At 39.4% G+C, this 23,190-nt stretch overlaps 1 protein-coding gene across 2 annotated transcripts; it reads right to left on the bottom strand.

Moving 5' to 3' along the window:
- Positions 1-622: 622 nt before the first annotated feature.
- Positions 623-22,936, bottom strand: LOC130171348 (guanine nucleotide-binding protein subunit beta-4). 2 transcript variants are annotated; one of them, XM_056379307.1, is made up of 12 exons: positions 22,785-22,936; positions 17,090-17,170; positions 10,209-10,485; positions 9,699-9,737; positions 9,132-9,238; positions 8,078-8,092; positions 6,636-6,699; positions 5,775-5,937; positions 4,791-4,857; positions 4,184-4,385; positions 3,078-3,294; positions 623-2,502 (listed from the first exon to the last, which is right to left on the bottom strand). In XM_056379307.1, the coding sequence occupies exons 3-12, from the start codon at positions 10,263-10,265 to the stop codon at positions 2,396-2,398; spliced, it is 1,038 nt and encodes a 345-aa protein (XP_056235282.1). In that variant the 5' UTR covers positions 10,266-10,485; positions 17,090-17,170; positions 22,785-22,936; the 3' UTR covers positions 623-2,395. The 2 variants fall into 2 exon arrangements, with proteins under 2 accessions (XP_056235282.1, XP_056235283.1); XM_056379308.1 differs by lacking the exons at positions 8,078-8,092; positions 22,785-22,936 and having other exon boundaries at positions 17,090-17,450.
- Between the last annotated feature and the right edge of the window lie 254 nt (positions 22,937-23,190).

Here is a 23,190-nt window from a genome sequence, read left to right as displayed (position 1 = left end):
TATGGAGCTGCATGTGGTCATGGTGGTTTACTGTAAGCATGCTATTTAGTGTTCACTAGTATCAGAATGTGCTTCTATTGGGAAAAGAAAAGAATAGCAATATTTCTTATTGATCAGTGTTTAAAAAGGAATAGTAAGAGGAAAACATTACTGTTGTCGATGCTAGTATTACCTTCTATTATGAATGGTATCGTAAGGCAGAATGGAGACACAAAAGTGCCACATCTCACAGGAGCAGAAACCCTCCTTTATTCGGCCCGCGTGGGTCAAATGTTTATATTTAGAGATAGGCACCTTAGACAGCTGATGGATAGGTCCAACTCACACACATTATGTGTTTTAAGTTTTAGAAATGAAGCCTTTTTGAGGAACCAAAATAATGGAAGATGTGTGATGAGAAAATACTCAAAATCAGAAATACTACCTCTATGGGTAAATAAGTCACGTGCTCCATGGTTTACATTTGTACTACAGTTTGTGAGTGCATTTCTAGCTCTCTACTAAATGTACATTTCTGTCTACCAAGTGTACTTTCTTCACTAGCAATATCTAACATTTCATAACATGTTTTTGGTGAGGAAAAAAAAAATATCGCTGAGAGTGTTAAACCCTTTAAAAAATCTTTTTCATTTGTTTTTTTCCTTTTTTTTTTTTTTTTTTTTTTTTTTTTTTTTACAGGCTTGTGGTGGCACTGATGTGATTTTGGAGTGGCTAACATGATATCAGTCCCATGCAGTCACTCAGTTCACACCTTGCAGATGACAAAAAAAAGGACTCATTGATCCTTCATTTAGAAAAAAAAGAAGAGAAAAAGAAAAATGACATGACAGACATCTTTCTCTCTCTTCATCTTTTCTCTAGTCCTCAGAGGCTGCTGACAGAGTCGCTGCTGTCCTTTATGGTCCTTTAATATCCTCACATAATGACTGAGCACTCTCCCATTTGTCCATACAGGCCTCATTGCCGTAACAGGCTCACAGGCAGAGAGCAGCTTCTGCTCGGGGAGAATACGTCTCTCTTCACAATGCCCTTCTCTCCATCAGTGTCATTTGTATGGGCAACTTGAGATGCTCATTTCAACTTTAAGGAAAAGTGTAGATTCTATAGGCCACAGGAGACAGGACTATCCAGATGCAAAACCTCTGTTTAGGACCATTATTGGGTTAATAATCATTTCACACAGCTGTTGACTTGCATGTGATGGCTGTGGTCTTCAGATATTCAACATCCGATGATTTGAAATCACAATCCACTTGAGTGGAGGCCAAAGCGGGGCCTCCAATAAAATAAAAGTTCTCTATCTTAGCCTAAAATTCACTGGTCGCTACTTTGGAGCTAAAGCTGAATTCATACTAAAAAAGACACGGCTTGTTGGTTTTAAGCTCTTTCTCTAATCACAATCACAGCAGTGTGACAGTTTTCTTCCAAAACAAAAGACTGTGGTGAGGAATGCTAGGGTTCATGTTGTTAAAAAACAAACAAACAAAAAAGAAAAAAACCATCACAGGCATCATTCACATGAACGCAACATTTAGAAGTGCAGGATGCATGAGTTATGCACACTGCCTGTAACCATAATACACACATATAAATGAGGAAAGCGAGTTTAGCCAATTTGTATTTTTAAATAATTGCTTTGTTTGCTTTACTTACTGATATCCTCTTTTTGTTGCCAGGTGATTAAGCTTGACTGAGTCAGCAAATACCAGAAATTTTAAAAGAAAAAATTAAAAAGGAGACTTTTAAGCTAAATTATGATACTTTGCTGTGTCTAAATTGTTTGACACTCACACAGGATAAAATAAATGTTTCTGGCATGTGAAGTAATGTCAATATGTACATTTGAAATAAAACATAAAAACCCCAAAATTATATTAAAAAAAAAAGGTGGGAAATAAACTACAAAAATATATACATACACATTATATATGCATATATGATGCATATATACACACATAATGCTATACATATATACGGTCTTTATATATACATTTACATATTACACACCAACGGTCATCTCATTTGTTGTTAGTCATGGTAACAGATGCTCTTTATCGCCCCCCTAGAGGGGTGAAATCTTGTATTTTTTTTCCTTCAGTTTTTCATAACTCTTATATTATTTTTGATTGGACAACTCTACTGAAAGGTTCTTATTTGTGTTGCTGTGTATAGCTGGGTGAGAAAAACGTCACTTGGAAAGGTAGAAAGAGTCGGTACTATCTCACAGGTGGGCAGGTCGCCAGCGGACAGAGGAGGGGTGAATTAAGAGGATTTAGGCTGACACAGTGTGCACCCCTCAGGTCGAGCCCAGCAGATGAGTTGGGATATGGTGGACGGGGGTTGTGGGGAGGAAGTTGGCGGGCAGTGATTGAGTATGGCAGGGAAGAGGCTTGTTTTAGTTCCAGATCCGGAGAAAACTGTCCCAGGAGCCGGTGGCCACCGCCATGCCATCTTCTGTCACTCCTAAACAGCTCACTCTGTTGTCATGGCCCGCTAGCACACCTGGAGGTCGAGGAAAAAAACACATTTCTAGGATGAAACTTATGCTTCATATTAGAGTTGAATGATTAGTTGAGTCAATTAATCAACTGACAGGAAATAACTGCTAACTACTGTAAGCCTTAATCAATCAATCAATCAATCAATTAATCAATCAATCAATCAATCAATCAATCATTTAAGAAATTTTTCAAGCACAAATGCCAAACATTCCCTAGTTTTAGTTGCTCAAATATGAGAATTTACAGATTGTCTTTGTTTTATGTGACAATCCTCAGGATTTCAGATAGTGTGATGCCTATCTTCATAATTTTCTGATATTTTAAAGACCTATAATCAACTTGTTAAGAAAGAAAATAGTCATCAGATTAATCAGTAATCAAAGTAGGTTTGTTGCAGCCAACTGAATAAACATTTCTCATCCCTGTTTTAGCCAGTTGCTTCCAATGAATTTAAAAAAAATGACATGAGACACAGTTATTAACACAAGCTAAATTCTTCTTTAAGCCAAGAGAGTCTCCTCATAGCCGTCACCTAAAAATCTGAAAAACCCATACCAGACTTCAGACATCACTTACCTGCACGTTCGCCTTTCAGAGTGTCCCACACGTTGCAGTTAAAGTCATCGTAGCCAGCCAGGAGCAGGCGGCCGCTCTTGGAGAAAGCCACAGAAGTGATGCCGCAGATGATGTTGTCATGGCTGTACATCATCAGCTCCTGATCGGCACGCAGGTCAAACAGCCTGCAGGTGGCGTCATCTGAGCCTGTGCCAAAGGCATTCCCATTGGGGAAAAACTGCAGGAGGAAAATTTAAATCAAGCAGAGGGAAAGTGTTGTTAAACCATTATATTGTGTTTTTGAGGCACAGGGGTGATTCCTCTGGGGAGACGTTTTCTTTAAAGAGGCTACTTGTTTTTCCTAGAACCTTACAGTCCATCCAAAGGCCACAAAAGTGTCGTGACTTAGATGGTGACCTGCTTTAAAGGACCGCTATGACATATAGAGTAATATTTCCACTAGCGGAATGACAAAGACAATTATATAGCTAAATGAAATACATTAAATGCTGCCACACATCTCCTGATTTAGATGAGTAATATTAGCACACTAAGCAAACAAAACAACCCTATCGATGAGCCTTCTCACATCAGCTGACATCTAAGCACCTAATCCGTCAGAATTCATAAAGTCTTCAACATAAAGTGCAAGTCTTTGAAATTAAAGGTTTCCAGAATATTACCACTGTCAGATGAAAACCTCTAACCCCCTCAACAATATTTTTCAGTTTAGAAAAAAACTACCTGCTTTTTTAAATTATGTCATTCATTTAGAAATGGTAATGCTTTGGGATTTATTCTCTGCAATTTAATTTGTGTTAAATATTTTTGTTATTCTTTATAACTTATTAATGAAATACAATTAAAAATTACACTATACCATGTTTCTTTTAGTTTTTTTCATTAAAAGCAGAGGAATTATCCATTTTATTTGCAGGCCTGAGTGACCGGTATAGAAATAAATACAGGACGAACTGAGAAGTAGTTAGCATGAGTAATGATTGTCTTAGAAGTCTGGGACCCAGAAATGAAAACCCAGTACAAACGGATATAGAAAAAAAAACAAAATCAGTCCTTCACCCTCCACCTTTCTGTAGTATGTTTGTGATTTAAAGTCCAGCACTCACGGTGACAGCGTTGATGTCGGACACGTGGCCGGTGAAGGATTGCCTGCACATGCCATCACGGATGTCCCACAGCTTGGAGGTGGCATCACAGGCTCCTGACACGAAGGTCTTGAAGTCAGGGCTCAGAGACAAACTCATCACATCGCCTGTGTGGCCAGTGAAGGAGGTGGCCTGCTGGCCTGTCTCTATGTCCCACAATGCACTGCAAGGAAGCAAGTTTTGGTTTGGAATGAGTAATGAAAGTGTAACCTGACTTATTATGAAGGCACAGCTGGGAAGTATACAGCACAGGAAGATTTTGTGTATGAAAGACAATAAGTGCTTTTACACAAGCTGCCACACTGACCTAGTATTAACACAAATGAGAGAAAACCCTCACATATTAGCTTGTTAGTTGCCATGTGCCTTTACTCCCACATACTAGAAATATGGAGAATGAGGAGTAAGAGGATGGATATTGAAGAGAAACTCCTGACTTTTGTACATAATGTGGAGGAACATCTTCAGTTTACTGTGTAGCATGGAAACAAGAATATCAATGGAATATTTTCTACCATGTAAACAGCCTAGGTCTTTAAGTCAAGAGAGCACAGAGTTGTTTGCTCACCAAGTGGTGTCTCCAGAGCTGGTCAGTATCTGGTTGTCATCCAAGAAACGACAGCAGGACAAATAACCTGCAGATAAACAGAGGTTCCATATCAGATAAGGAGAGCTCCCTTCTGCTTTGTCAGTTTCCCTTAGGCACTTACCACGTAACCGAGGCCTGTAGTGACTGAATTTCTACGGCTGTGCCAGCAGTGGGTGTGGTAAGTGGTTAAGTAGTTATGTCCACCCAAATAAAGATGAGTTGGGCTTGTATTTTCAAAACATTGGTTCCAATAGATATGTTCACCCAGCATTGTAGCTGCCCAAAAAAAAGCCACACTGGGGTAGAAAAATTCCCTCCACCTACAAGGATGTGCAGGCTCTAGAGTTGCATTAGCATAGTGGTATAGCTATAGTGAAGGATACAATTTGTAGTTTCTCCACAGGCTGGCAAAGTAGGAAAATTCTACCTTCCATTTCTGAAATGGAATTTCTATATTTCATGCTAACACAAAAAAAATTAACTATTCATGCAGATGTTTACACAAGGATACATACTGTAAATAAGCTGATGCACAGGTATGAGATCCAGTGGAAACTAACAACAGTTTGTCTTTAGTTTTCCATTGTCTCACTTGTTGATTTAATCAGCCAACTTATACATGACATCACCAATCTAAAAAGCCAGTAAGGAATATGTGTGTCAAAGGTACAGTATTTGATAAATCAGGCATGATGGAGGGCTGTCCTCAGGTCGTGCTATGATAAAAATGTACAGTCCCTTTAGTTAATTATCAGAGCATTTGTCTCTGTTTACATGGAGCAACAAATTGACATGCTTATCATTCTTTAACGTGTATTACAGAGTGTCTGCATACACGGACTCTATGGAAACAAAGTAGACAAACATAAAAATATAAAAATATAAATAAGCAACGTGTCTAGGTTAAGGGTTCTCTTAAGTCTTCTTTTATTTTTCTTATTCTGTGGCCGGCCCTGCACCTACCTGTGTGTCCAGGTAGCTCTCGGGTGACGCGCACATTGCCTTCGCGGGTCTTCAGGCTGTATATGGAGCAGATGTTGTCCAGGCCTCCGCAGGCCACATAGTTCCCAGAGGGGGCGTAGGCGCACGTCATCACCCAGGAAGAGCGCAGTGGAATGGCATGCATCTGAGGTCAAGGAGAATCAGAGACAGCTTTTCATTAAATACATTAATGGAAATAATGTTGAGCTTTAAGGCTAATTAAGATTAAAGGTTATCAGGTTGAGGTCAATTAGTGGGTTTCAATTCAAAATGCTGTGTGGAACTTTTTAAGTCATCAGCTGACAAAATTCTGCCACTTCCTCTGTACATAAAAAAATAAAGGATGCATTATTTCATTTGTCTGGGTGGAATTGTTGCAAAATATGTCAATAACCAATGTGTCACAGATGATGCACAACTTAACATTAACAAGACAGTCTGGGGAGGTCTGTTTCTCCACTTTAGATGTCAAAGCATTGGTATGAGCAGAATCTCCAATTCTCCCTTTAGTTTAGTTATAGAGGTTCAGATGGTGTAGTTGCTAAATAAAAAAGATAAGGCTAGAGAGAACTGTAGGAACTGATTTTGTAATCAGCAGCTACATATTTTCTTTTTAAATAATTATCTCATTATTTCTGGGTGATAAGAAAAATCTGAATTTGCCTAGCAATAAGGCTGAGTGATATTCTTAGTGTTTTGGAACCCATGCATTAAACAGACTATTCTCTACATACAGCCAGTAACTTTAGCTATTTTAATTCTTTATTAGATAAAGAACATGGTTTTAATATAGCTGTAACTGTACATATTATATATTCTGCTGTTGATTGTCAGTGATCTCACCTTATTTGTTGTGTAGCTGTCCCAAATGATTAGCTTTCCATCTTGTGAGGCACTGACAAGTAACCTGGAAACAAGTTAAGAAAAGCAGCATGAAAGTAGGCTCACACGTTGAAAAAACCCACATAATCTAAGGGACATGCACCTGGTTCATTAAAAGCAATGAGAGCCAGCCACCTTACAGACTACTGTGCTACACTGTCTGAATGACCACAAGGTGCTCTGTCAAAAAGCATTCAGCTCTTCAGTGAGCTCCCTACTCCTCTCTCCCAGGGCTCATTTCCCTCCATCTTCCCTCTTTCTCCCTCTCCTGGTGAAAGTTTCCTCGTCCAGGGAAGCCACTTTTAATGTCCCACTCCATGTAATATTCATTATGGCGGTTATATAAAAGTCCCTGCCGTCGGGTGGGAGGTGGAAGCCTGAGGGGTTGGGAAAGCACTAGAAACAAGCTGAGCAAGAAGGGACAGCAAGGAAAGAGAAGACAGAAGAAGATGAATTCGGAACAGGGAGAACAGAGTGAGAGTTGAAGGTGGTACAGATGCAGAAACAGCTGGAACCCTTGCTCCCATCCTGACTGCGTGTTTTTACCTCTCCAGGGACAGGAAGTAGGTTGATGGTGCTACACTACAATCAAGAGGAGGGTCATCAAGCTCAAATGTCAGTTACTGTATACAAAATAAACACTGGTGTCCTGCAGGGTCACCCAGAGGGTGCTAGGCACACACATGAGCACATTCACACCAACACGCACACACCTAACAGGGTGATCTGGATTGAACAGTATATGAATAATCAGCTACAAGAAACATAACTTAGACAAAAACACAGGTTTTAGTGGTGAAAACTAATTTGCCTAGAAAGGACAGAAGTGTGTGATCTATGTCCTCTAAAAATCCTATCTGCAAAAACCTCCATAGCTACATCATCTTCAAATTTCCTCTTTTTCCTAAAGGATTAGTGCACTGCATGCATACTAAGGGGAAAATACAATATTGACTAATAACTCAGTGCTCATACTTGAAGCAAACCGTTAAAAAGGCAGTTTGTAAGTTTAAATTTAGTGACAACTCATTGTGTGCAGCCACAGATGCTTGCCATGTGGACACGGAGGACTTTTACTCATTAATTTAATTTGAATCATCATAACACTTGGGAAACTGTAAAAGTTTTAGCTCTTACAAACTGCATCTTTAAGAAAATATTACATAAGCTGTGGTGGCTGCCCGTCTCTGTGCCTTGTGAATATCATTACTGTGCTCATAGTGAGGGCGTAATTAGTGATAGCACTTAGACGGATGCACAGTAGTAGTGGAGGTGGCAGTAGTGACAATCATTTATGGTGGTATTAGTCATATTAGTAGAATAATAGTAGTAGTAGTAGTAGTAGTAATAGTAGTAGTGGTGGTAGCAGTAGAAGTGGTACTAGTAGTAGTATAGCCCCACACCTGGGACTGCCGTCACTGCCCCAGTGCATTGCATTGAGAGACAGATGAACAGAGAGAAAGATCAAGAGTGGCACACACATATTAAACAGAGAGAAAGAAAACACCAATGATACAACACCAGTTGTGAACCCCTAAATCATAATTTGTTATTCCAGTCTATATTAGCACTAATAGCTGCCGTAACTGCAGTGGTGCTTTACTGCGCAGCCCAGATATTGATAGTCAATTTGTAGTGGTATTACTTAGTATTGGTTCTTGTATATAATAATGTAATTATTAATAATCTAATTAAGGCAAAGACAGAGATTGACCTAATACCAGACTGTCAAATTTTCACTGTTAAATTCCTGTACTCGGGCTGAGGGTGTGTCCATGTTTAGCTGGAATGAAAACCTGCAGACTGTCCTTGGTGGCACTTTATTGCCCTGGCATACATCTTGACAGTTATAGTTGTAGTGTTAACAGTCGTCATACTGTCGCTGGCAGTCTAGAAATTCAACAGTCTGCTAGTCATGCCAGAAATTAAAACTGGATCAGGGGAAAAATGACCATCATACAATTCTCATACAATTCTTATGAAATCTGAAAAGAAATTGGGCAAATTGTGATGATGATGATGATTATTATTATTGTACATCTTAATCTATTAGCATTTTTGTGACTCTTGTCCACTGCAGGCCACAGTAGATAATTTATGAGAGCTACAATGCAGATATAATTTTGCAGCAGAAAACGCCACGTAGCCAGCAGGTGAAAACAGCAAACCTATCCTAACTACTGATTTAAAAACAAGAAAATAATGAAGAAATAATTAATGATAATAAAACGAAGAAAACAGAGTCAGAGTGTGTAAAACTACAGCAGTCACTTCTTTAAGGACTCCCAAAAATGAGAAAGTTCAATGTTATCTCAAAGTGCAACCCATCTATTATTCAACTAACTTGTTAAATTGCAGAAATAATTCTGAAATTACAACAAAATAAAATAACAAATAAAAACTTTTATATCCTGCTCGAAGCTAATAATTTTGTTGTTTGTAGAATAACTACACTACCTTGAGTCACTTCCCCAGTGCATTGCATAGATCTTGGCCAGGTGGCCCCTGAGAGTGCGTCGTGTCCGCATCTGTATCCGGCCCACTGAGTCCAGACCAGCTGTGATCTGCCAAAACACAAGAAGAAGCATCAGCGGCGACACTCGAGGCCCATACACACTTATCACTGGGCACTAGCTGAGACTGCAATAACAGGCCACTCAGAAATGAACAGTGATGAATAATAGTCGAAGTTATACTACTGTATAATGGCTGTAGAATACTAGACATTAGAAATATTTCTAATGTCCATTTTGACCATAGAACTTAACAGACTATAACATAAGTTTACAGGTCAAAGCTTAACTCTGTATAGTGTCTTGCCTTGTGAATATCTGCAACTTCATGTGTCACTTCACTTATGTTATATAGAACTCTCTTTCTTTCCCATGGTTTAGGCCATTTACAGCAACTTTTAAGGTCTTCAGCACTCCCTGTGTTGCTGTCATGCAAACTTGTACAAGGCACAGGAAATAAAACTTTTAATGATTTACTAAGTGATATGAATGTGAAGAGGAAGTCTCTTACCTGTGACAGAGTGGAGTCACTGCAGGCTTTCCTGGCATCCTGCAACAAAACGAAAACCTTAATGATCATGTTGACCAGGGACAAATTTCAGATTATTCATTTAGTGGATAGCTTAACGTCCCACATGATTACTACACAAACATACAAAATGAAGGAAAAATACTTACTTAAAAAAAGAAATGACAAAAACTGCTTTTAAAAAGTGTTGTAACATGTGCAATAAGTTATTCCCAGTCACAGAAACTGAGTATCTCAGTGATCACAGAATAATCACACAGCAGCGGCTGACATTTATAGATCAATTCCTAGAATCCAATTTCTGCACGAGAATGGAGGTGGCTGATTGACAAGTTATATGCCAAGTGCGTCACTGTCTCATCTGAAACTGTGTGAGTCACAGCCTGCAGTGAACAGACAGTGGCACACGTGTGATGTACACACTCATGTACAACACACACAAACAGACACATGTTAACGTAAACAAACTCAATGCACACAATGTTGCCGTACCCGGATCTGATTGCGTAGTTGCTCGGCTTCCTGCCGCAACTGTTCCAGCTCGCTCATTGTCCCTCTGTGATGTGTTCAGGCCACACTCTGCTCCAAATACTGACTGGGCTGGGAAAACACACGTGCCTACACGCGTGCACACGCACACACACAAACAGACACACACAGACACACAGACACACACACACACACACCCACACACACACTCACTCACTCTCACACACTCACTCACACACTCACTCACTCACACACCCACACGTGCTTTACCAGCTGACACCTGCAAGACAGAGAGACAGAAATACTATAAGTTCAGGAGGCGGACGGAGAATGAAGGATGGGAACACTTCCATCAGACAAACATAGGTATCCTGTTTGGGTTCAAACCAAAGAAGAGGGTGCTGCAAAGAGTGGGGAAGGGTGGGGCTGGGTGGGGGCCTGGAGGGTGGCCTGGCTCTTCAAACACCCCCAGTCTGGTTCAAAAGGCCATCTGAGCTAGGCTCTGACCTTTCCTGACTCAATCAGCCTTTTGTGTTGTTGTACTGCTCTGTTTGCTCGAACCAGCCCAAAGAGCCCTGAACATATGTGTGTGTTTGTGGGTTGTGTACTGCTGGCAGAGTGGTTTATTAGACTATATGTCCGTGTGAGAAAGAGATAATATGTGCATGTATTTATCTATGAGTGTATAAATTATAAGAGCATTTATTTGAATGCATGTCTGGGCTAAGTGTGTCAGATTCAGCATCTGTTTGTATATGTATGTATGTATATGTATGTATGTGTGTGTGTGTGTGTGTGTGTGTGTGTGGTGTGTGTGTGTGTGTGTGTGTGTGTGTGTGTGTGTGTGTGCGTGCGTGCGTGCGTGCGTGCGTGCGTGCGTGCGTGCGTGCGTGCGTGCGTGCGTGCGTGCGTAAGTTGCCACTACCTTTACCTTAGGGAGGCTGAATGTGGGTCACAAAGCACTTAGACACTCCTCAGAAATGTTTGGACCGCACCCCCCTCCCATTTTCCAGGCTGTTTTACAGTCTGCTGTCCAGAAGTCTAACCCTCCGAGATTAAATTTTCAGTTCCATTTTCTATAATTCAACAATTAGGCCGAGTCCAGCCCTTCCTCTCCACAGGAAATCATGTTAATGTAAAGAGGAGGATGCTTGTGCTTTATCTTCATTTTTGCAGAGGCTTTAAAACCACTGGGGCCCAGTTACTTATTCACCACGAAGGAAAATCCTGTCATTTTACAAATAGCAAATAATTAACTAAGACAGTAATGTGATGTTCATGCTGCTAAGATTGCCTCTTAACATACTACGCATTTGTCTGTGTAAAAGGCTGCTCTTTTAGATTCCCGGTTCCCTTGGTTTTGGCCATTGTGCCTCTGCTCCTCAGACACAAGAGAGGATGTATTGAACTGCTCATTGTGGACTCTTGTCTCAGGAGGTCTTCGACAGTAACGAGACATCAGGGACAGCAAGCGTTGCAATGCTTTCAGCTGCCCAGGAGTGACGTCACCCTCTCCTCCGGTTGACGCAACCCCCCTGAAGAGAGGCTCTCAGCATCAGCTCGCCTATGATGTGGTACTGCTCTTTGACAGCCATGGATCCATTGCACTGTACGCCTCTGAAATCTGCCACGTCACAAAGAGCGCCTTGTGGACTACCAAAACACTTGAAATGACCTTCTATACTCAGCTAAATATTTTCGATCGATTTTTTCAGCCCCAGGCTTACGTCGTGAAATGCAACGGCGCACACAAGAGACATGAGGTGGAAAATAACGCAGGTATGATGGAGGATGATGCTGAAAAACTAGATGCATAAGGGGCTTTCCCCATCAGTGTGGATAAAACTGACAGCCCTGATTTTAGGGTGAGACATGACTGCCACATGGATTGTCCTGCTCACATTTGGATACTAAAAATTAGTCACTTAGAAACCAAAATAGGCCGCTCAAAACTGCTATTGTAATGAACTACAAAGCAACCCTATCCAAAAGAAACTAATACGGATAAATGGTCCCTGCTAAGATTGTCTTTAACAATTCATAGTCATAAACCTCAGTGCCTGTGTGTGTGTGTGTGTGTGTGTATGTCTTTTCTCCAGCTGTGTGACTTGAGTCATGCAGCCAGACAGCCAGCCAGGCCAACGCAGGCCCAGAGCAAGGCACAGCATTGGGGGCGACAAAGGCGGAGCTGTGTGCTGGAGCTGCCCATTGTTTAGTATGTGGCTGCCAGCTACAGTATAGTGCTGCTTGGCACCACCACAGTTGTGTCTCTGAGACTGGCCACTGGAGACTACAACTGCTCCTGCTCTGCCCTACTGACGCAAACCAACCAACCAACCAACCAACCAACCAACCAACCAACCAATTAACCCTGATGCCGCCAGCAAGAGACCAATGAGTCTGAAATTGGACCAAACAGCTGTCACCTGCATCAAACTACTGTGTACACATAATTCTCAAACAGACATAGATAGGATCTTAATCACCTGTTTGTATAAGAACATCTGTCTACTCCAGTTTCACTTCATGTCTGTATTGCGTTGGCAAAGTCCGACATGCCAGAGAAGCTTATACATGACCCATTACACATAGCTGTGGTTATCTGAAGTACCCATACTGTCCTTAGTTCAATAATTCATCACTCATATGTGAGGAGTTATAGCACCATCCTCAAACTTAAAATATAATCAGTGATGACTATGTTATAGCACTCATCAAAACAGTTTACAAAGTGCTTCATGTTAGACAATAACATTTAACTATGACACAACAGAAGATATTTTTTAAAATTTGCCAGAATAATCATCTTATTGAGCACACATATAAATTTGAAAGGTTTGAAATGTGTATTTGACTGGCAGTTGATTAATTGATTAGTTAATAATAGCAAAGAAAAAATCTAAACAAAAATTCAAAGCTTCCAGCATCCAAACATGTCAATATCAGTGGGTTTTTCCAACTTTATGTTATTGTAAACTGAGTGCTGCTCGACAATTTGAAGATGTCACCTCAGGCTCTGGGAAATAGCAATGGACACATCAAGTTGTAACACTTCATCTCTAACATATTATAGACCAATCAATTAATGGAATAATAATGGTTAATTGTAACCCTTATCTTCTTTTTGTTTTTGTTTTTTTTTTTTAAACAATTTTTATGTAATAAGTTTACACACTGTTTTTACATCTGGTTCAGCTGTCAACATGATATTAGCTGCTGTTGCACATCTACATTATCAAGTTTTAATCCAGGCTAGCGATGACCATAAAACTAATTGTTTATCTTGTGTGAGACATTGGCATGCAAACTTTCACTTTCAGTTTTATACCCACACACAAACAGAGAGAAAGAGAGACATGCAGAGAGATCTCCTTATTCTTCACCTTCTCCACAGTAAAGTCATTGTCAATCTTAATTCACTATGGTCTCAGGTTCACATAATAGAGCTTGGTCATTATATATTTGTGACAGGAGACACTGTCTATTCAGTGTTTGTTCCCACTGATTCAGTTCGTGTTGAGCAGGAAATATACAGTTACATGGCAGTAAGCGCTGCAAGAGAACTTCTTAGGTCCAGGAGCCAATTATAATGTTTCAATTTGTCAAAACTGGAGGTGGTTCACATCCCAATAAAACATGAATGGAATTATATAACAAATACTCACATATATATTGTACTTTGTTTGATCAGTGAGACCTTCTGCTCCCTCTGGGTAACATACAGTAGAAAGTCAGGCACATCTGCCTCAATCATGAACAAATACTGGTGAACACAGCAGCAGGAGGTGCAGGCAGTGCAGCTGCACCCAGAGCCACAGGGGCCCAACAACATCAAATGGTCAGGAAGTTAAGGAATTAACATTATGAAATGCCAGGTCTGAACAAATTCTTGCAACATGGCCCACTGTGAGTGCTTTATATCATTGTTATGCAGATTTACAGTAAGATTTTAAGATTTATCATCATTATCAAAATCATAGTCTATAAGTTGGACATAAGTGTATTTGCTATAAATTTCATTCATACAATGCATATATACATACATTTTGCTCCCTTGTAATATATTTTGATGACTTGACCATTTGCCTGATTTAGACCAACTCTGTGCTCAAACAGCACAAGGTGGTGAATTTCCAATATATATATACAATCTAAAGGCACAGGTCCTATCAGCATTGATTTCTTTACGTTTTTACTTTACTTCCTCATTAACTGTATGCAATTTTAAGTTATGATAACCACTGGTGCAAGATGCAAAAGCTGCTTAGTTATTCATGAGATTATCAAGTTTGAAATTTGTTTAATATGTTTTAAAACAAAAACTATATATATATATAACAATACACCTGATGCTCCTTTTGCAGTTTCTATTTAAGAGCTTATTTCAAGCACTCATGCACAGAAAACGAGTAGGAAACTCACAACAGTATTTTGATGTGTTAAAGTGAAAACTGGATGTAGAAAGAGCAGCTCAACCTGGTGTAAACTTGCTCAGGTGACCCAATGACTATTCCAAACATCCAGAGAATGGAGGAAATACCTGGTGAGATTCCAGTAAGGTGAAAGTGTACATATCGTCCTTGTGTTTGGCTGACACGTGTACAAATCATATCCTTTTTGTGTCATGAATTGCAACAGCAAATTATTAACTGAAAAAAGGGTTGAATCATTATTACACTCATTAAACTGACAGGATCACAGCGAATGAATGTGTGATGACTGTATGACCTACTCTTGTCACAGGTTCTACCCCACCTGCACCAGACACTTACAGAATTACACATAATGTAGTCACACATAATTTCTCATCAAAACTACAAGAACCTAATTAGACTGGGCCTGTTTGGACGAAACTGGATCTAAGTGATATCCATAATCTGATGCCAGATGATCCCCTTACGTGAATGTTCGAGATTTCCTGCTAGTATCTAATAGTTGTTGTGTTGTTGTTACCAAAGGTTATTTCAACTGAGGTGTGGTAGGTCTGCTAATGTACAGCTGTACAACTAGGATCTTGAAAATGTAGACCAGGGAGATGCAGTACAGTGTGGTGTTGGGCTATACAGATGAAATCAGCATCATGCTATTAAAAAGAATATCTATTCTATAAATCAATACATACACTGTCGCATTACATTGATAGGTGTTTATATTATTTTGTCCACCCCATTTATATCAGTGGTCGGTATGCTGAATAACAGAAACATCTATTTGTGTAATGTAACACAGTTCAACATAAACTACAGTTGAATCAACACATCTCTTTGACAACAAAAACTGAACAGTATAATTTCCATGAAGGTAAGATTTATTGCAATAAATTGTGGGTTGTAGGTGTACCTAATAATCTGCCCACTGAGGGTATATCACAATATGGCAAATGTATGTAAAATCACCTGAAAAGATTCCACTTGATATTTAATGCAGTTAACTGCACTTCGGCTCTCAGTGTTGTAGCATAGTTCAAAATAACACAATTTTGCAATATGGTCCATGATATGATCCTATCATCACATTACGATTGAGTTGAAAGTCAATAAATTCTAATATTAATACAGTGACGATATTATCTCACAAGTCTTACAGCACGAAAATATTATAATAAAGGTTTATATTTTTTTAGACATCAGCTTATTGTGAAATATTTTAAATGTTGTCTTGTGTAAATGTTGTTTTCAATTATCAAAATCGCTGCCAATTAATTTTCTTTCAATCAACTAATCGATTAATCGACTAGTCAGTTGAGCTTTACAGGCTGTATCATAGCTAAGTGATAAAACCGTATTTGACTATTCTAAATGAGCAGTGCATTTTATCTGCTTACTCATCCTGATAGGACTGGCACTAACGATTATTTTCATTATTGATTAATTTTTTTAATAGTCGTTTATTCTATGAAACCAACATCAAAAAATTTTTCAAAATCTTTGCTGAGCTGAAGGTGATGTCTTCAAGTGTTTTGTTTTGTCCAAAAATCCCAAAATACTCATTTTACAATGAATGTTTTGAGAAGCATATTGAAAAAAGACAATTAGTCTACTGTGAAAACTGTTGCACATTACATTTCTGTTGTTTGACTACTCAATAAATCGACTAATGTTTTGGCTCTACATCAAACCCACTTTATTAATATAGATTGTTTTAATCAAATTAAAGGGTGGATGATTCCCCCTTTAATTACATACGTTAACATACGTGATTAACTTTTATAAAATGTAACTACATACTATATATTCTGTACCAACATCAACCTACTGTCCTGACTTATTTACTGACTGTCAACAACAGCCAAGACAGGAAGCAATCTGCTCCATCAGTATGGAGACACACACACTCTGTATGCAATTAACATGTCATAAAAGTCTTTATGAACTGATGTGAGTCGACAGAAATTTCTCATACAAGCAACAAATTGCATGAGCCGCCGTCACGCAACCAGTTGCCGCTCGAATGAAGGCGGACTGTCCATGTATATTTAATGGAAAAGAAAAAACGGCTATGCGGGGTATCGTGCAACCACAAATGAGAAAACTGGTGTATGAAATGGGACGAGATGAATATGTGTCTACTAGTAAAAAGGTTTTGCCCCTATAGTTCCGCCTGAGAGTCATTTGACAGCCAGTAAAAGGCCGCGTTTGGACGGCAGCAGTGAATTTTCACCAGCTTGGCTTAGAGGAAAAAAACAGCACTGAGGCAATAGTAGATTGTGAACAGTTATGTCAAGAGCTACACTGCTGCTCAGAGCACCGGTAATATTTCAAACTCACTGACATTTCTACATCTCACTCTCGGTGACATAAAACAAAACAATCTCGCTGTGAGCCAAGTAGGAAACAAGTCTAAAAGTCACCAAAAAATATCAAGACAAGACTACACGTCCTTACCTGAAACAGGCTTTTTGGCTCTTTTCGTCCTTCCAATACGAGTCACACCGATCCGTTTTCACACGACAACCATGGTCCCAGCTGTGAGAGAAATCCCAAAAGGCTCTGTGTTAATTTTGAGACAATTTAATCGGTTTAAAGGGTCAGAAACGAACGCAACTCGGGTCAGATTTGACTAAAATTTTCACCAAGCAAGCTAATCACCACACCCATGAAAGTGGGAACATGGCAACAGCCTACGCTGAGGGGTGCACGGTGGTGAGTAGGTTGATATTCTCTATTTAATAACCAACAAAGCAGTTATAAAAATATAAAATTCTTGCTAAATCAGTTTTTTTATTTAAGTCGGCAGTCTAAAGCACTCGGTAGTAGCATTTCTTTCAGCTTGGGAAAATGTATTAAACTGGTTGTTTAACCTACGGGCAGAATGGTATCGTCTGTCAGCCCCCTCAACAAAAAGGAACCGAATGGGATACAGGAAACAAACGCTAGACCTGTACAGTCTGTAGTGGTTGTAGTGATTCAAATGGACCTCACCTCTGTTTGCAAAACCAGATTTAGGTCAAAACTCCACTCTTTCATTTGTTCAAATACCAATACAGTGAATTAACTAGAAGAGCCGTGAAACTACAGTGTTAGTATTATTAAGCTGGAGGTGAGGAAAGTGCAGTATTTCTTTGTTTGCTCTATGAATGTAATCTGTTGGCAATTGTGACTTTAGTTTGTGACTTTATGACCTCATCTGAGGTGTGGTACAGGTTTGTTAACATAAAGCGATACACTTTTCAGTTACATTTGATTTAGATTCATAGATTTTGAGGACTACAGTCCAAAGCGACAGTCCAAAACCCAAATTTACAAGGATATAAAAGAGAAAAGCAGCAAATCCTCACACTGGAGAATCTGACACTATTCACTTAAACAATTTATCAAAATTGTTGCTGATTAATTTTCTTTTGATCAACTAGCCTAATCGATGAATCAATTTTGTATTAGCAATTGTGACTTTCCTCTAAAATCTGAGGATTTCTCTGCTATTCTTTGTTTTATATCAGTGTAAATTCAGTAGCTGTGGGTTTTGGACTGTTGACAAGTAATTTAAAGACGCCACCTTGGGCACCGTGATGGGAATTTTTCACTATTTTATGAGATTTTATAGACTAAATGATTATTCTGTAAATTGATCAAATAATCAGAAGATTAATAAATTAAGAAATTGCTCACTAGTTAGCAGGCATAATACTTATAATAAATTACCTTAATGTGCCAAGTGACATGAAGACAATGGAAATTACCACAGAAATATTTTTGTTGCTGTTGCAACACTCAGGTTACCGTAAATCATATCAGTGACTAGAATACAGAACAGGAAAGATAAATGCGTAACTACTTAAAAACTACCCAAAATCCAAATTAAAAGGTCTGAAGAGTTTAGATTGTGCCAGGAGACAGCTGTGCCAAGTCTCACCCCGGCACACCACGGTTGGCTCATTGATAAGGATCTCTCTCCATTAGGACAGGATGAATTTTTAATGGGGCCAATGAAAGGGAGCAATGGGATAGGCTTTTCCATATCTCTGCACGAGCCATAATCAATGGAGGGTAGATGAAAGTTGCTGGGCCCTTGGTTTCCTTTCGGAGTGGCATGGGGTCAGATTAAGTCTAACTGAATTCAGACACACAGCAGTAGTTTAGGTGTGTCAGACCAATTTCCCCCTAAACAAATTATGAGGATTAGCATTAACATGATAGCAGAGACATACAGTGTGTTGTGATTGGTTTGTCATTAGTGCAGGGATTAATTTTTTTTTTTTTTGTCTTTTAGGAAGATCATTATTGCAGCCTGGAAGTAGGCTATTATTAAAAAATAATACATCATTCATACAATATGTGTTATTCATATTTTCATTGACGGTTTTTCCAAAATGAGAAATAGTCATATTTCTACTGTAATACAATTCACTGGAATTGTTATCATGACAGAATACACTGCACACGACTGAATATTCTCACAATTTAGAGAAATTGGATGACACATGCCAAATCACAATTTCAAATCTGCCCCTGTATCAGAGACAAATAGTCATTACATCCTCACAGTAATCATGACATCTGAAAGGTTTACTGTTATTTTTAAATGTGTATGAACAATAATACATTGACAGGTTTTTGCCATAGCTTGTTTTAAAGATGACATAATCCTGAGGCAGCCAAAGCTTTTTGTCATGTCATGTCCGAAGCTGCTCAACAGATTTATCTTTGCTCAAGGTATCATTAAACTGCAATGTAACTACAGTTCAACTCATACACCGTGTTTTAGTAAAGTCAGTTCATTACTGTAATATTTTTAGCTTTTTGTGGACCTGAGATTGATTGTACAGGGAAATTTACAAAAGAACTACATAAGAAGGAGTTTGCTCTCTGCCTCTGGTGAACAAAATTACTGAATTCATTAGCCAGCTGAGAGAGTCAGGGTGTCCAAAAGCACATCCTTGGCCAATCAGGTCCCTTGGCCCATTGCTTGGCAACCAAAAGGGAGGGAGGGAGAAAATTGACACTGTAAAAATAGCACATCAATAGGCTGGTGTCTGAAAAAAAAGAAAGACACACATGTTGGTGAGGCTATAAATAGCCCCATGGAGCATGGAACAGGTATCATGTACAGTATTTCAACTGAATTGTTGCCCACAAATGAGACATATTATTTGCATGGATGCAAATTCAGCATGGGCAGTGCACAAGTAATGGAACTCAAAGCGCAGTAACAGTCATGCAGCTGAAAGAAATCATTTGAATGTGAGGGTGGTTTAGGGCCAACGAGGAATAACACAGTAAAAATCATCCCGTAACTAACAACAGGTTTGCACAAGTTTTCCTCATCCTACTGTTTGCCATCTAACGTTTTGCATGTATTCAAAATTACTACAAGGCTCTGCTTCACTAGTACATTTGAATGTACTACAATAATCAGTAATGTACACGGAGGAGGTTTGCATGCCAGAGGGAATTTAGGGTTTAATGGCATACATGAATAACTTGGAAGATATTTGATCTTTTCATTTTATCACATAATTATATCTGCATTTTGTTTAGAGGCATTACGATGAGCTGCATGTCCTCATTATCTCATCGCTACAATGTGACATTGTTAAAATGGGTGGCACTCGTGTTTCTTTTGTGTAACAGAGGAGTAGAGCAAAAACGTGGCCAAAAATAGACCTATCATGTCCAATTCAGTTTCACAGGACTGCTCAAAAATGAGCTCAATACGTGGGTGATCAAATCAAGTGGAGATAATGGGACATCAATCTGAAGCAGCTTTTCAATGCCTATTTATATCCGCACGTTCCCATTTTTTTGCCCACATGTGGCGACGCGCCCTGACGACCTCCATGTAATACTTCCACTGTATCAAAGGCAATTAAAAGGTGTAGCAACAGTAGAACCTTAAAAGGCTTTATCAGGGCCGTCTTATCCACCAGACATCTCCCGGGGAGGCTGGCCGTTGCCAGGGTAACCCTCACAAATGGCAACTGACGTCAAGAAGGTAGGAGAAATACCAGGGAGAGCCAGAGCTGCTATGCATAATGGATTATTGAAAAAAGGGCCCTCTTGAAGAGTGCAAAGTGACTTAAAATATGCGTGCCTTGCTGGGCTTGCTACCACTTCTCTCTCTCTCTCTCTTTCTCTCTCTGTGTGTGATGAGGAAAATAGATGTTGACAGTTTCAGGGTTTTACTTGCTGACTGGCACAGCTTGGGCTTGGCCGGCCCAACTGAAATTATCCATCTTGAGTCAAACACTGCTGATGAACTATCTCTCCCTTGGATGCATTTTACCAGATCGGGAAATTCTGCATCATTTTTATGCTGCTTACAACAGAAGTCCCTTTTTTTCTAAGGTGGAATATGTGCTCTCGTGTATGGATGTGAACACATTGCAGATACAGTATTCTGTGTATGTGTCCCAAAAGAAAATCTAATGCTAAAATCAGAAAGTGTGGCTGCCTGCACTGTATGTTACCCGATCGAAACCAAAGAAAAAAGATCCCCATCCAGAGCAGATCCTTTATCGGTCACATAACAAGGATCCGCAGTGACATTCATGCATATAGTTCTAAGAAGCGATCACTTCAGGTCATGGTTAAGTCCAGAGCCTAACTACCAGCAGTTTACTCTGTCCCTGTGTCAGGTTCTTGTCTAATCTCAGAGCTATTGTTGGCCCATAAGAGACTGTCACAGCGGCAGCTTGCTGAAGAGCCCTCATCGTTTCTGTGATAATGCCTCTCATGCTGTGTTGGAGTCACACTATCGACAAGCGGGACACCAAGTGTGGAATCAGGTTTGCTGATGGCAAAGGCCAAGTACTGTTGCTTCCCAAATTAATACAGCAGGACAGAACAGTACACGCAATAGAGAATTGACATGGTGTCCATCTTGAGTCAGAGGTGGGACATATGGACAAAAATAATTTCATGATAATTATCACAGCCCATATCTTAATATGAAGATACTACCACATCATTTATTAGACTTGTTTCTTTAAAATCTCAAATTTGTGGTCACATTTTCCAACAGAGTAAAATTGAATAGAACACTTCAGCACAAAAACATATAACAGAGCAAAAACTAGTGATAACATTGAAGCAGAGGTCCAAATGTTTTGTGTGAGCAGTAAATGACATGTATATTAAAAATTGTCATATCAAAAAATACACATATGTGTATATAGTGAGGGCAGCCTTTAATATCAAAAAGACTAGTCTTTTAAGGCAACGTGTTTGTAAAACACAAAATCAAGACATTTCCTGTCAAAACGTGTATTAAAAGCTGCTCTAAATAAAAACACCTGTGACCTGTAAAATGCAAACAGTGTAATTAACACCAGAATGAGTTGGCCTAAAGCTTAAGTTGTGTTTCAGGGAGAAGCTGCAGAGGAAATGTGCAAAGAGAAGAAGTGAGAGTGTTTCAGTCCAGGGGAATCCCAGACACTTCTGTAAATCAGGGGTGCAACAAGCAGCACAAAGCATGAACTAACATGCTCTGAGTTTCCCAAGAAGTGAATCACACAAGTCATGTATGGGAAAAAAAAAAAAATTAAAGGAAGTGAGGAACAGCCCTGATGTGCTAATGCCACCCTTTTCAAATGTCTCCCATCACAGCTGCAACACTATGATACCAGATGATCATTAATTTATTACCACAAGCCCACAATTATTTTTGACTTGACATTTTGGTGCACCACAGGTTCAGAACATATGATAAGGCAGAGGTGTTACCTACTCGTTGCATGAAAACCAAACACGACCCTTGATGCCAGGTTTACGGATTTGTTTGACGGGCTCACCCTAATACCACATTCACCAGTGTTTCCTCTCTTAAATCTGCAAGTGTAACTGAAATGATGATTTTGGCTCCACACCCATCTCCGTTTCGATTCAAGTTATTATTCTAGTACAGATCTCAGAGCAGGAAACACAATTCTTCTTTTGCTTTGATGAAATATGAATATTCCAAACAGCAGGAATGTGCGTCTGTGTGCTTTTACTAAAATCTACAGTTGTTTAATTTCACATTTAGTGATCTTGCTGTGGCAGTACATCACAGGTTAATGAATCTAGAGGAAACACTGAACAACGTGCAAACCAGTTCAGACCAAAAGCTCTACATTTAGAAAAATAATTTACATGTTTCTACCTTTTACCAGTGCAGATGAGTAGCAGAAGAAGTGGGCGTTTTCTGCATACGTCCTAAATGGCATTGGATTATGAGTCGTGCAGAGCGCTCTGGTTTCAGTTCTTCCTTTCAGCTGTGAGTGTAGATGCTGCTTGGAGGAGCAGTAAATGGAGAGAGAGAGAGAGAGGCAGAGCTGGAGTATGAGGTAGAGAGCTGCTGAGTGGGAGGGTGAGCATATGGGGGGCATGGAGGATGGGAGGATGGAGTAGTATTTCTATTAAAGAGACAGAGTTTATTTCTTCAACACTGTATTTAAAGATATAACATCAAAAGTGACAGATGTGATCTGTATATGACAAGCATATGTTCCAGGGGGGTTGTATGGTAGAGCGCTACTCCAGTACATGGTTACCTTAAACAAAAGGCG

Source organism: Seriola aureovittata, chromosome 6 (assembly GCF_021018895.1).
Source record: "Seriola aureovittata isolate HTS-2021-v1 ecotype China chromosome 6, ASM2101889v1, whole genome shotgun sequence".
Taxonomy (NCBI): Eukaryota; Metazoa; Chordata; class Actinopteri; order Carangiformes; family Carangidae; genus Seriola; species Seriola aureovittata.
Note: the sequence above shows the minus strand (reverse complement) of the source record. Positions and strands in the feature narration are given on the sequence as shown.